Genomic DNA, 12,793 nt, shown 5'->3' with positions numbered 1-12,793 from the left:
GGTTCAGGATCTTCCCGCACGCCTGTGTATCCCTCTCCCCCCTCGCGAGCCCCCCACCCCTCCTTGGGGCTGGAGGCATCCCCCACCAGCTGCAAACCCAGTGTGTGCTTCCCGGACCGGTCCCCCAGCTGCGTTCTGTGGGTGCTCCGCGGCGCAGCCCAGCCCGGCGCGGGCAGCCCTGGCCGCGGGCTGGAACCTCAGAATGAGGCTGCCCCAGATTCAGTCTCCGAGGCTGGCTCGTTTCCAGGTCTGGGGATTCTGCCTTTAACCAGAATATTTTTAAATGTTTTTTTTTAATTGGTCTTATTTTATATGGTTATGTTTTTAGATACATGTATTTTTATGTTATAACTTAAACCACACAAATGATATAGGGTAAAAAGAGAGGGCATTGCCCAGCCCTGTTCCCTGTTAACAGTCTAGGGTATAATGCAGATTTTTCCTCCATGCAATTTTTTCCTTCCCTCTTTCCTTCTCTCTCTTCCTTCCCTCCCCCCTCCCTCCCTCCCTGCCTCTCTTCTTCTCTCCCTCCTTTCTTTCTTTCTTTAGGTGAAAGCTGAGGAAAAAAAAATCCTGAAACTTCAATATTCCAGGCTTGGTGGGAAATTTATAGGCCATATGCAAATGAAATGATTAAAACAGATACTTAAAATAGATTTTCCTCCCGTTTTTACAATTTCTACTTTATAATTTTATTTATTTTTTTAACCCTCACCGAAGGAGATATTTATCGATTTACATAGAGAAACATCAGTTGCTCCCATAGGTACCCTGACCGGGATCAAACCCGAAATCTTTTGGGGTGTAGGGTGACACCCCAATCAACCGAGCCACCCAGCCGGGGAGTTTTTGTCATTTTTAAATTTATGATTTTTTTAGTGTGCTGAAAGAACACATCAGATTTACCAGTTAACCTTTTTTTTAACTGTACGGGTCAGTACTATTACATAGCTGTGCCTTCTTATGGAACAGATCTCTAGAACTTTCTTTTTCATTTTGCAGATCTGAAACTCCTTCCTCATTCAACAACAGTTCCTCACTGGTTTCCCCCTGCCCCTCAGCCCTGGGTGGCCACCACCCCACTTTCTTTTTCTATGAACTTGGAATCGTACAGCCCTTGTCTCTTTGTGACTGGCTTGTTTCGTTTAGCGTACTGGGCTCAAGGTATCTCCGTGTGGAAGGTGTTTTACGTGTGAAATAACAGGGGCTTGTTGCATGCGCAAGAATAGCCCTGGGGGGGGCCTTTAAGGAAGGTCCCCACCTCCACCTGGGGGGTCACGGGCCCGCAGCCGCCCTCCGGGTGCTGCTTCATTGCACCTTTGAGATGCCATCCGTTTGATTCCCAGACAATCTCATAGATGTTGAAGTGCAAAGAAAAAACATTGAGGAGTAGATTGGACACGCACGTCCTCACGTGTTTAGAAACGCTGCCGGCGGGAGAAGGCTGGCGCAGCAGCCCTGGGCCGTGCGGCTCCACGGGTCGGGGTGCCGCCGTCCAGTAAACTGCAAGGTCTCGGGCGTGTGTGACAGGCACCTGTTTGATGTTCCTCTCCCTCCCTCCCTCCTTCTCCCCCTCTCTATGCATGTAGTCAGGTGAGGATTAAGAAATAAATAAATCCAGTAAAAGACTGGTACCACTGGTCTTTTTGCCTGTTTCTCTCACGTCCCCGCCCCGCCCCCAGCCCCGCCCCCAGCCCCGCCCCCAGCCCCGCCCCCAGCCGCACAGACCCCTGCTCCTTCCTCACGCCCACTCTAGGGCCGTCAACACCTTCCCGCGCCTGGCTGCGCCACTGCCCGGCCCCCCCCGCCCCCCCGCCCCCGTCAGTCCGTCCCCACTGGCCCTGGAGAACCATCCTGTGCACATTTGGTGCCCACGTGTGGGGTTCCTGGCGGTGAAGGGCAGGTATGAAATTTTTATCGACTCCATCGGTTTGCTTTTCCCACAGGTCTTGCCAATGTGCACAGACATGTACAGCCTTCCAGAGGGCCTTTCAAGCAATTTCTAAGGCAGACCCTCTGACCCAGCACCCACCCCTCCCACAGATGGGGAAACTAAGGTCCCAAGGAGTAAGGACCTTGTCTGATGTCCCAAGTGGCAGAGCTGGGACTAGATCCAGGCCTCCCAGTGTCCAGGCTGCTGTTGTTGCTGAGAAACTACCCCCCTAAAGTGGTCTCACTCTCTGGGTAGTCTCACTCTCTTGCTCAAACACCTTCCATGGCTCCCTAGTGCCTACACAACAAATTCTAAATTTAACTCACCCCACCATCTGGGGCTGCTGCTGCTGCCTTCAAGGTCGTGACATGGTTTAGCGGTCAAATGCATGAGTTCCGAAGGTGCATGGTCCTGGTCTCTGCTCCATTACTGAGCACCTCCTGCTGCTATGTTGGTCTCCATGGTTACACACATCACTTTCTACTGGGGACCTCAGGCAAGCTAGCTGACAGGTGTGAACCTCACGTCCCTCCGTGTGTAAGGATTCACAGACGTGGTCTGAGACCAGTGTTCTTTCTGCCCGGCACCTGGCGTGCACTGGGCGCTCATCACTGGGAGCTGTTCTCTTATCAGGGTTCTAGGACCCCCACCTGGGTGCAGCTTTCAGCGTGTCCCGCATGCTCAGGCTCGCCTCACTGGGAGCTGCCGGCAGCTCCACGGGGCAGGGCTGGTTATTTACAATCTTCTACACAACCACCAGCTGGGAGAGAGGAGCTCTTCGAACCCCTTCTGGAAAGGGAGGAGGCATTCCAGGTGGGTGTCGGTGCAGGGGCCTCTGGGCAGGATCTGAGGATGGGCGGGGGGGGGCTGGCCTGGCCAGCAGAGTCCCCAGAATCCATGCCTGAGTCCTCTCCGTCCCCGGTCTGGCCTCTCCCTGCCACCAATTTGCTGTGCAGACAGCCTCTCCTCTCCAGGCCTCAGTTTCCCCAGCGGTCCCATGGGAAGCCTGGTCCTGTCCCCCTGGAGCGATGTGGAAACTGAGGGTTTTCCAGGAGTGGAAAACCCTCGAGGGGTGGTGAAGGGCCATCTGCGTGTGCAGGACCCCGGTCTCGGGCTTCCCATCAGGGCTCCGCTCTGGTCCAGCCCCCTCCCTTCCCTGTCTGCTCTCCCTGCCTCCTCCCTCCCTCCCTCCCTCCTGCCACTCGGAGCCGGCTCCCGGCATGCTGCGCGCTGCTGACAGCCTTATAAATAGTCGCCTTTGCGGGCGGGTGGCTGGCCAGCACGGGCAGGGCACGCACTGGCCCCAGCGCCCACCCGCGCCCAACCCCCAGGTCAGTGTGTGCCTGCGTCTGTGTCTGTGCTCAGGACGGGAGCGCCTCTGCTGCAGCGGGGGAGCCGCACGCACGCCCCTGGGGAGTGTGTGTGTGTGTGTGTGTGTGTGGGCGCGCCCCGTGCCAGGGTATCCTCAGGATTTGTGCGGCTGTGTGTGTGTCCACGGTTGTGATCTGTGTGTGCTTGCCTGTCTGCACTCCCCGGCTCCACTCCGGGTATTTGTGCCGCGCTCTGTGCGCCTTTGTGGGTGCGAGTGTGTGTTGCCGTCCCTCCCATCCTCTCGCACAGTCACCCCTTTGTCCTAGCCCGGGACTCCTGGGGCTCCAGGTTCCTGCCCTTGGCTCGCCCCAGCTGGGGCCCCGGGAGGGGGGCTGTGGCCTGACTGCCTGCACTGGAGGGCCTGGGCGGGTCAGGCCCTGTGATTGGAGGATCTATCCCGTCACATCGTTCTGAGTACCTGGGGGCACAGGAGGCCCCCTGGGCGTTCGAGCCCCTGCCTCCGCTGGCCCTCTGGAAGGGCAGGGGCTCTGTGGGGGCCCTGCAGGCTGCGCAGGCCTTCCCTGAGCGCCGCTCGGCCCTCCACCTGGGACTCTACACCCAGGGCCTGGGGATGCAGGTGCCCCGGGGGGTGCAGACCCACAGAGGGGATACCAGCTGCCCAAGGTCATGCAGCCAAGTGATGGACTTGGGATGTGAACCCTAGTTGGTTGCCAGCCACTGAAGAGGCTGCCCTTGATCCAGAGATGGGAGACCTGGGTCTTGCCCTGGCCTTGTGTGGCGATTGAGGCGAAGTCTCTCTCCCTAGGGCCTCAGCTCCGCACACCCCTCGCAGACCACCCAGTTATACTGACTCACTGCAGCCCCGGTCCAGGGGCCTTATAAGGCCTGGTTGCTGAGCCCGTAACCTAACTCCACCCCGGACCCCTGGCCTCTGTGAAGCCTCCTCACAACCCAGGTTATTTTGGACCAAGGAGCTGGCAGGTGCCAGCAGGACAGTGGGGCTTAGGTCACTGGGAGGGGGTGGGGCAGAGGAGGGTCCAGGCTACTCCTCTGGTCACTGCAGGCTGTTCCTGGCCTGGGGACCCTCCCCCTCCCCTGCCAGCTGCTGAGCAGCATTGGCAGCTACTGCCCTCCCTTAAGCACACTCAGCAGGAACGAGTCTATAACTCATGCCCCACAAGCAGCTGCTTAAGGACCTACTGGGTGCTGGGCCCAGGTCAGCAGGAAATGCAAAACTAGGTTTGACCGCAGCCAGGCCCGGGAACAAGTCTCTCTCCTCCAAGCCTCAGTTCCCTCCTAAGACGGCTGCGAGGATGGCGTGAGGCCCCCAGCACTAGGGTCAGCTCTGGGCTAGGCCCAGTCTGGTGGGGACACAGGCCTGCACTACGACAGGAAGTTCCAGTACAGTGTGGCTTGTGTGACACCAGGGGAAGTTCAGAGGAGGCACTTGCCAGGGTAGGAATGGAGGGCGGAACCCAGGAAGGCTTCCTGAAGGAGGTGACACCTGAACTGAGTCCTAAACATTAACACCTTGGGGAAAGGCATCCAGACCTTGGGTGCAGCCATGAGCTGGGGACTGGAGGTGGGACGTGCCACGGTGGGTGAGGGAGCTCCCAGAAGTTCAAGTGGCAGCTGATAAATGTGTGGTGCGGGGGTGCGGGGGGGTGGACAGGCAGGCTTTATCTTGGGAGCTGAGGGGGCCACACATGGAAGGGTTTTAAGCAGGAGACTGATGTGTCCTGCAGATGGCCTGGAAGGGTATGGAGGGAGGCAGGCGCCCCCACCACCCCTGCTTGGAACAAGGAAGTGGCCGTGAGGAAGTGGCCAAGGAAGAGGGGGGTTTAGGAGCGGGAGGGTCAGGATGGGCCTGTGCAGGATGGAGGTGGGTGTGAGACGGCCTGTAGCTGGGGGCACAGGAGGAGCTGTTCAGAGTCTGCAGGGCCTCCGGCCTCTTCAGGGGCCGTAGATTCACGGAGCTGGACAGAGAGGCCTGGGCTGGCTGGGCACGGATGGAGGGTCCCGGGAACCTGAAGCTAATAGTGAAAGGGTGGAGTAGGGGTCTGGGGCGAGGGTCCCAAGCAGGAGGAATGGTGGCCAAGGGTCAAAGATCAAGGCGAGAGTGGCGGTGATGGCTGCAGGTGGCCTTGGAGAGGGCTGGTGGATGGGGGTCAGAGGCATACGGGCAGCAACTCCGAAAAGACTGATGGGAAGGGGAGGTGGAGGCAGGCTCCCGGGGGGGCTGTGGGAGCAGAGCGGGGTCCCAGGAGGGGTTGGGGTTGATTTGCGTGCTGGGGGGAAGGGAGGGTAGTGGAGCAATGTCCTTCAGGGGGGTGAGGGGATGGGCCACACAGCGGGTAGAAGTTGGGCCTTGGCGAGGGGGGGCGGGGGGGGGAGCCTGGGAACCCCTCGTTTGAAGTCGCAGGGCCAGGTCCATGGGAACGCAGCTTCCTCCCTGCAGGTGTCTGTGTCCCTCTGAGCTTTCCCTCCCGAGCCCCATCTGAGACCAGGACACGCGCAGCTCCCGCCGCTCCTCCGCTCCCCCCCGCCTCCTGGCGCCTCTCCTCCCGCCCCAGGGGGTGTTGTCAAGGTGTCAGGCAGACACAGGACCGAGCTCTGTTTTCTGCCAGGGGAGTGGCTCACGCTCCGCAGTTACTGGAGCCTCTGCTTATGCCCCTCAGTGGCGGGCGGGGGCCGCTGCCCTTCGTGACAGGTGAGGCCAAGGAAGCACATGGAAGAAGACGACTTCCCAAGCTCACCCAGACTCCTGCGCCTTCCCCGCACCCAGCAGGCCCCTCGGAGGGCAAGCCGGGGCCTGGCAGGGCGCAGAGAGCTCACTCACCGGCCTCCCTGTGCTTTGTCTTGCAGAACCCTGACTCCACACCCCGGACCTCGGCAGGATGGAAGGTACGGAGGTTCTTCTCTCCTGCTCACTGCCCGGGCCTCAGTGTGCCTGCCTGTGAAGGGGGTGTGCTTTGGGGGGACACCCTGGGAGGGGTTCCAGGAGGCTCTGGGGCTGCCAGACGGGATGTGCCTGGGAGCTCCCAGCACCCTCCTCAGGCCTCTCCCGGGACGTTCCAGTTGCAAGATCAATTTTAGAAGCCACGAGGCCTCCCCGAGGCGCCTGAGGGCCCCACAGCTCACCTCCACCGCTGGTATTTTTAGAGCGGAATCCCTGCCTCTTTCTGGAGAGGGTGGGCACTGGTGAGGGCGGGCTGCCCTGTGGAGAGGCCCCAGTGTGCAGATGCCCCTCCCAGGGACTCAGTTTCCCCATTGTCCAGTGGGAATGGCTCCTGAGGATGTCTTGGGCCCTCCAGGCTCCGCCGGGCCCTACTCGGAAGGAGTCGTGGGCAGAGAGCCCAGCTGGCTGTCTCCTGGCTGCGCCAGCCCTCCCATCCCTGGCTTTGGGCCTCGGCCCGGGCAGTTCTTAAAGGATCCCAGTGGGCCTGGCTGCTGCTGCCTGAAACCAGTGGTGCCCCTTATGCCCCTGCGGCTCTGCGTGTCTGCTGCTGCTGGGCCGTTGCCTCCACCCACACCCAGGCTTATGCCTGTCACACGGCAGCCAGGTGGCGGGCAGCCACGGGACGGGTCATCCTCCCGCCAGCTCTTCCAGGCTCCAGCCAGCCCCTTGGCTGGGGGTGCGGGGGGGCAGGGCCTGGGAACTTCGGAGCTCACCTCCACTTTGGGACAGGAACGGAGAGCCAGAAAGGGGCGGGGCCTTCTTTCCCGAGGCCTCAAAGCGAGCTCCTGCTTCCCCACACGGGAGGGGAGGCCCGGGCTGCTGTTCGGGTTCTGGCCGCCCTGGAGCGGGCCCCCGCCTCGCTAGGCCTCAGCTCCCCTCTTTTGGCGGGGCCGTGGTCTCGCTGAGTCCTCAGGATGGTTGGAGCAGAGGTTGGAATGTAAGCTGGCCTGTCTCTTCGGGCAAGGGTTCCACGTGCCCGCCGCAGCCCTCCTCCCCGGCAACTGTCTCCGGGGCAACATATGTTGTGGTTGCCAACTCCACATTGGGACCGCCCGGGGAAGGCGGGCCATGGGCGGACCCAGGGCCTCGGAGGGGAAGGGTAGGGGGCAAGGCAAAACGGGACCATGGGTGCCTGCTGCTCATCCACAAACCCCCGCAGCGAGGAAGACGCTAGGGCCAAAGGTGACCCGCTGCCCAGCCACCCACAGGGACTGGGGTGACACGAGCCCCTCAGAGTCACCCTTGAGGCCTGTGCCTGTAGCCTCCCGGCCTCTGTTGTGGCTGGTGCCGCCCTCCCCTCACCCTCTGGGCTGCTTCTGACCCTCCTCTGAGCGGGCCCAGCACAGGCCTGGGGCTCCTCAGGTGCCTCTGGCTCTCTGTGTCAAGCGAGTGGCTGAGCTCCGCTCCCCTCTTCCCTCCCACAGAGAAACTGAAAAAGGCCAAGATCATCTTTGTGGTGGGTGAGTCCGGGCAGGCGGGTGAGGCACCAGCAGGGGCCGCCAGCGCAGGCCCTGGTGGGAGCCGGGGCCGAGGGCTGCGCCCTGGGCTCTGCCCCTCCTCCGCTGGGTGGCCTGGGCAGACCCTGTCCCCCTGGGGGGCCCTGTTCCTCAGGGCTTCTGAATGGGTGGGCGCTTGCAGGAGGGCCCGGCTCGGGCAAGGGCACCCAGTGTGAGAAGATTGTCCAGAAGTATGGCTACACCCACCTCTCCACCGGGGACCTCCTTCGGGCCGAGGTCAGCTCGGGCTCGGCCAGGGGCAAGATGCTGTCGGAAATCATGGAGAAGGGGCAGCTGGTGCCACTGGTGAGTGGGCCCCAGTGGGGCGGGGGCGGGGGCGATGGCGGTCCCGAGTGGACGGCGGCCGGCAGGGCCCACGACACGCCGGCAAGGCGGCCGACCAGGACCTTCCCTGGCTCTGAACCCTTCTGGGGACCCCCACTGCCCTTGGCACAAAATTCCTTCCAGAATCTTCCAAGAGCCTCCGGGACCCCCCCTTTGGACCCCTTTATCCTCCTGCCACCCTGGCCTCTCTGTCCCTTCGAACTCATCCCGCCGCTTCCTGCCTTGAGTGTTCTTCCCTCCTCGGCGTCCAGGCCTTCCCAAGTCCTCAGCTTGGGGCTAAGACCCCCAGCCGTATAGCCCCGTGGCGCCCCCTTCTCTGTCCACATGGCCTGCGTCGTGCTTGGAAACTGAGAGATCCACGCACTGCGGGTTTCCTGATGGCAGGGGCGTCTGCTTTGTTCGCCGCTGCGTCCTCTGGGCCCCCCAGGAACTGGCCGGGAGGAGGGGCCCAGTCTATAACTGAATGAGTGAGTGAATGAATGAATGAATGAATGATTTGGTCCACCGATGGAGTCTTCTTGGCTCAGGGAAGGCCTGGAGGGGAGGCTGGTTTGGGAGATCTGCGTTAGGGCTGAGGGCAGCGCGCACCGGGCCCGAGGAGGGTGGGGAGGAGGGGCTCATCACCCCTCCTTCTTTTGCTGTGCCCCCAGGAAACGGTGCTGGACATGCTTCGAGATGCCATGCTGGCCAAAGTAGAGACTTCCAAAGGCTTCCTGATTGACGGCTACCCTCGGGAGGTGCAGCAGGGGGTAGAGTTTGAGCAGAGGGTAAGGCGCAGCCTGGTGGGTGGCCTTCAGGAGCTGCGACTGGGGGCGCCAGGCAGAGGCTGCTGTGATGGACACACACACACACACACACACACACACACACACACACACACACTGTTTGTGGGGGATAGGGACTGGGTAAGGAGGGAAGCCAGGGAAGACTTTCTGGATCTTTCTAGAAAGCCAAAAAAAACAGTCTGGAAGGATGGGCAGCACCAGGCTGGGGAGTTCACAAGCCTGGACAACCCTGGTCAGGTCCCAGCTTGACTGCCTCAGGCCTTGGGCTGTCATTCTGCCTCTCTGACAGTTCCCACCTGCCACATGGGGACAGACAGGGCACGGCTGCCTTGTGCGACAGTGCGGGGGTCCGAGGGGACGCACTCTTCTAAAGTGGGGCTTGGTGGCCAGAGGGGCAGGGAAGAAGATGGGCAGGGCTGGAAGGGTCAGGGCCCCCAGGCCCCTGTGGAGGGAGCAGAGGCTGCTGGGGCAAGGCGACGGGGGTGATGCGGGAGAGGGAGGCTCAGGCCTGGCTGGAGGCCTCGGCTGCCGGGGAGCAGAGTCCCGTCCTCTGCCGGGGGCCACGGGGAGTCTGGCTGGAGAGTGTGGGCTTCAGCATGGCGTCTCTGAGCTGCCCGGGGTGGGTGTCCACCAGGAAAACCTTCTGCAGGGTGAGGGCGTCTCACACACATACATGTACAGGCATGTGCGTGCACGTGTGTACATGCACCTGGCAGTGTGCACTCGCGCACCTCAGGCAGCGTGTGCCTGCACACTCAGTGCACCTGAACACTGGGCTGCCACACATGCACACACGGGGCACACACCCACAGTGATGGTGTCACGTGCCCCATGGGGAAACGGATGAAGCTGTAAGTGCCAAGGAGGGAGAGGCCAGTAAGTGTGTGGGGTGTTCAGGGAGGGCTTCCTGGCGGAGGGACTCTTTCCAGGCCTTGCAGGGAGAGATCTGGGCGTCCCAGGGGGCAGGGGGCTGGACACCCATTCCTACTCCCCGTCTCTGCGAAACAGGGGCTGTCTTTAGGCTGTCATAGCTCTCAGCCTCGTCCAGAGGTAGGGTGCTGCTGGATTTCTGGCCCTCTAAGGGGTGCGAGACCCCAAGAAACTATCTATGCTGATCTGGGCTTCCGTTTCCCATGGATGAAACGGGGGTTGCCTGGGTTTCTTTCAGACTGAGAGGCCTGGACCTAGGCACCAGCTGCGTGGCATCCCTTCTGACCCTCAGGGCCACATCTGAAAAGTGGGGTTAATGGAAATTCTCACCCCTCCTGGGCTGGTGTGGACACCTGGCTCGGCCCAGGGCCCAGCCCTGCTGTGGCTCTCAAGGGTCTGGCGCCTGGTCTTTTTGACTCTGAACAGCAGGGGGAGCCAGGTCCTCACCAAAAGAAGACGCATCAACCTTCTCTCCTCTCCCTTCCAAGTCCTCCTGGTGATGAAACACTCGTTCCAGTGACAGTGACATTTTCAGAACCTCCCAGAGCTCAAGTGCCTCTCACCCCTTCCCTCAGCGTGGTTCCTTTGCCGAGTCCTTATCCAGCCCTGCTGGTGACAAGCAGATGTCCCTTGTCCTCGTGGGCTCCAGGCCAGGCTGGGGAGAGGGATGTTAAGTAAACAGCCAGAGGCCCTTCTGAGAAGTGCTGGGGGCAGAAGCGAAGGGGACTGGGAGAGCATGTCCCAGGGGCCTGGGGGTGGCGTCTGGGAAGACTGCTCGGGAGGAATGAGGTTTTAGCTCAAGTGTGAAGGCGAGCACTTGGCATTGAGGGAAAGGGGTGCTGGGAGGTCCCTGGCACGGGCAAAGGCCCTGCGGACGAGGATGCTGATGAGAGCCAGCCGAGACCAGAGTCAGCGCAGGCCCTCCGTGGTCAGGAAGGGAGTTGGGACTTTCTCCTGAGGGCAGCAGGGAGCCACGGAGGAGGTTTGAGCAGGAGAGTGGCAGGGCGCATTGGTTTGAGGAGGGTCTGTCAGGCTGCCTTGGTGGCCCCAGTGGTGGGGAGCTGGGGAGGGGGGTGGCCCCAGGGAGGGCAGGAATGGGGGCCCCTGTGACTGGTGCCCCGCCCACAGATCGGACAGCCCACACTGCTGCTGTATGTGGACGCAGGCCCCGAGACCATGACCCAGCGGCTGCTGAAGCGTGGACAGACCAGCGGGCGTGTGGACGACAACGAGGAGACCATCAAGAAACGGCTAGACACCTACTACAAGGCCACAGAACCTGTCATCACCTTCTATGAGAAACGTGGCATTGTAGTCAAGGTGCGCCCCCTGCAGGCCTGAGGGAGTACTAGGAGACCTGGGTTTTTGCCTGGTCTGGCCTCCAATTGCCGTGACCTTGGGCCAGCTGCCCTCCCTGGGCCTTGGCGCCCCCGCTGATTTGATGAGGGGCTGCTGCCCCACTGTGGTTGGGCGCCAGAGGCAGGCCTGGCCTCTGTGGGAGGGGCCGGCCTCCGTGGGGTGTGCCCAGCCCTCCCCGGCGTGTCTCTGCTCACCACCAGTCTCCCCGCAGGTCAATGCCGAAGGCTCTGTGGACAGTGTCTTCTCCCAGGTCTGCACCTACCTGGATACCCTCAAGTAGCAGCGCCGGAGCCCCTTCCCCAGCTCCGAGCCCAGCCCCGCCCCGTCCTGACTCGGGAGTCCTGGCCTGAGCTCGGCGCCTCCACCCCGCCCGGCTGGAGCACAGACAGAGGAAGCCACTTTATCCTGTTTTCATGGACAGCTGAGCACTAAAGGAATTTCCGAGGACGTTCAGTTTTACTCCTTTTTCTTTGCTCCCTTCGGGGTTGATTTGTGTGGGATGGCCGCCCGGCCTTGAGTCCCCGACCCCTCACCCTCCCCATTCCTCTTCGGGCCCCTCAGCCCACCACAGCCAGCTGCCCCTCCCCGAGCTCTGGTGGAAGACCTAGGGCCCTTCCTTACCCAGGGCATGCCAGGCCCGGGCTGTGCCAGGTCTGGGGACCCAGAGGGCCTGGGGCAGCGTCTTGCTCTCTGGGACTCGTGGCCAGGCAGAGCTGGGCCTGGGCCCCGGTTCCTCTGCATCCTTGCTGTGTGGCCTTGGCCCGGGTCCCTCATCTCTCTGAGCCTGTTTTCTGTGCCTCACCTCTGCTGGGGACTGGGCTCTTGCGCGCAGTGAGGTCGTGGGCTGTGGAGGTCTTCCTGGGCAGTTGGCGGGTGGCGGGGGCTCTCCTGGTAGAGGGTGTGGCACACATCAGCCGGCCAAGTGGGTAGTGAATTGGCTTCCTTGGCGCCTGAAGCTCTGTGGATCTGAAAAGGGCGTCAAGGTCGAGTGTGGGGAGGGGTCAGGGTCAGGGTCAGGGTCAGGGGTGCCTCCCTGAGGCCATGAGACCTGAAGGGCTTCCCACGCGCACGTGGCCCTGGGTAGGCCACAACCTGTCCTTTCTAAGCAATTTAAATTAGGCTCAGCCCCCCTGCCACGCCCCGTTCGGAAGAGACACACTAAGCCAAGGGTGCAGACTACTAGCTACTGAGGCCCGTGGGAGCTGGAGACCAGAGCAACCTTGGGGGTGTGCCAGGCCTGGGTGCTTTGGGGAGGCCCCGGAACCCCCTGGGGAGACCCATCCCCCCCTTTTCTGTCCTCCTTCACTCTCTGACCTCATCCTGGGAGAAGGCTCCATTTGGTGCTCATGCGTTCTCAACACCCGCATCCCAGCCCCAGCCGGCTCCCTTCTAAGGCAAGAGGGCCCCCAGGGGCCCGCACCTGGCTGGGACGACATCAAGACATCCCGACATCCCGTGAAGGCTGATTGCGCCCACTGTGTGTCCCTTCTATGGATGGCAAGTGCGGCTGGTTTTTTTTCCATTTACACTAGTTATTTAAACTTTCCTTTAAAATAAACGTATTTAAGTTCTAAAAGGCGAGTCTATTGCACGAACACAAAATAAATACACGGTGATGCAGGGGAGAGAGGAGAAGGCAGGCATCCAGCAGGGT

At 61.4% G+C, this 12,793-nt stretch overlaps 1 protein-coding gene across 1 annotated transcript; it reads left to right on the top strand.

The window, feature by feature from the left end:
• Positions 1-3,170: 3,170 nt before the first annotated feature.
• Positions 3,171-11,592, top strand: AK1 (adenylate kinase 1). Its single transcript, XM_045846404.1, has 7 exons — positions 3,171-3,264; positions 6,131-6,169; positions 7,649-7,684; positions 7,863-8,026; positions 8,716-8,832; positions 10,909-11,100; positions 11,351-11,592. The coding sequence occupies exons 2-7, from the start codon at positions 6,163-6,165 to the stop codon at positions 11,417-11,419; spliced, it is 585 nt and encodes a 194-aa protein (XP_045702360.1). The 5' UTR covers positions 3,171-3,264; positions 6,131-6,162; the 3' UTR covers positions 11,420-11,592.
• The last annotated feature ends 1,201 nt before the right edge of the window (positions 11,593-12,793 follow it).

This window comes from Phyllostomus hastatus, unplaced genomic scaffold (assembly GCF_019186645.2).
Source record: "Phyllostomus hastatus isolate PE091 unplaced genomic scaffold, TTU_PhHast_1.1 phas_contig_495, whole genome shotgun sequence".
NCBI lineage: Eukaryota > Metazoa > Chordata > Mammalia > Chiroptera > Phyllostomidae > Phyllostomus > Phyllostomus hastatus.
Note: the sequence above shows the minus strand (reverse complement) of the source record. Positions and strands in the feature narration are given on the sequence as shown.

Bases quoted from the DNA above. Each gene is read 5' to 3' on its own strand.
- AK1 (XM_045846404.1), top strand. The intron at 7,685-7,862 runs GTGAGTCCGGGC...GGGCGCTTGCAG, and splicing joins CAAGATCATCTTTGTGGTGG to GAGGGCCCGGCTCGGGCAAG. The intron at 11,101-11,350 runs GTGCGCCCCCTG...GTCTCCCCGCAG, and splicing joins AACGTGGCATTGTAGTCAAG to GTCAATGCCGAAGGCTCTGT.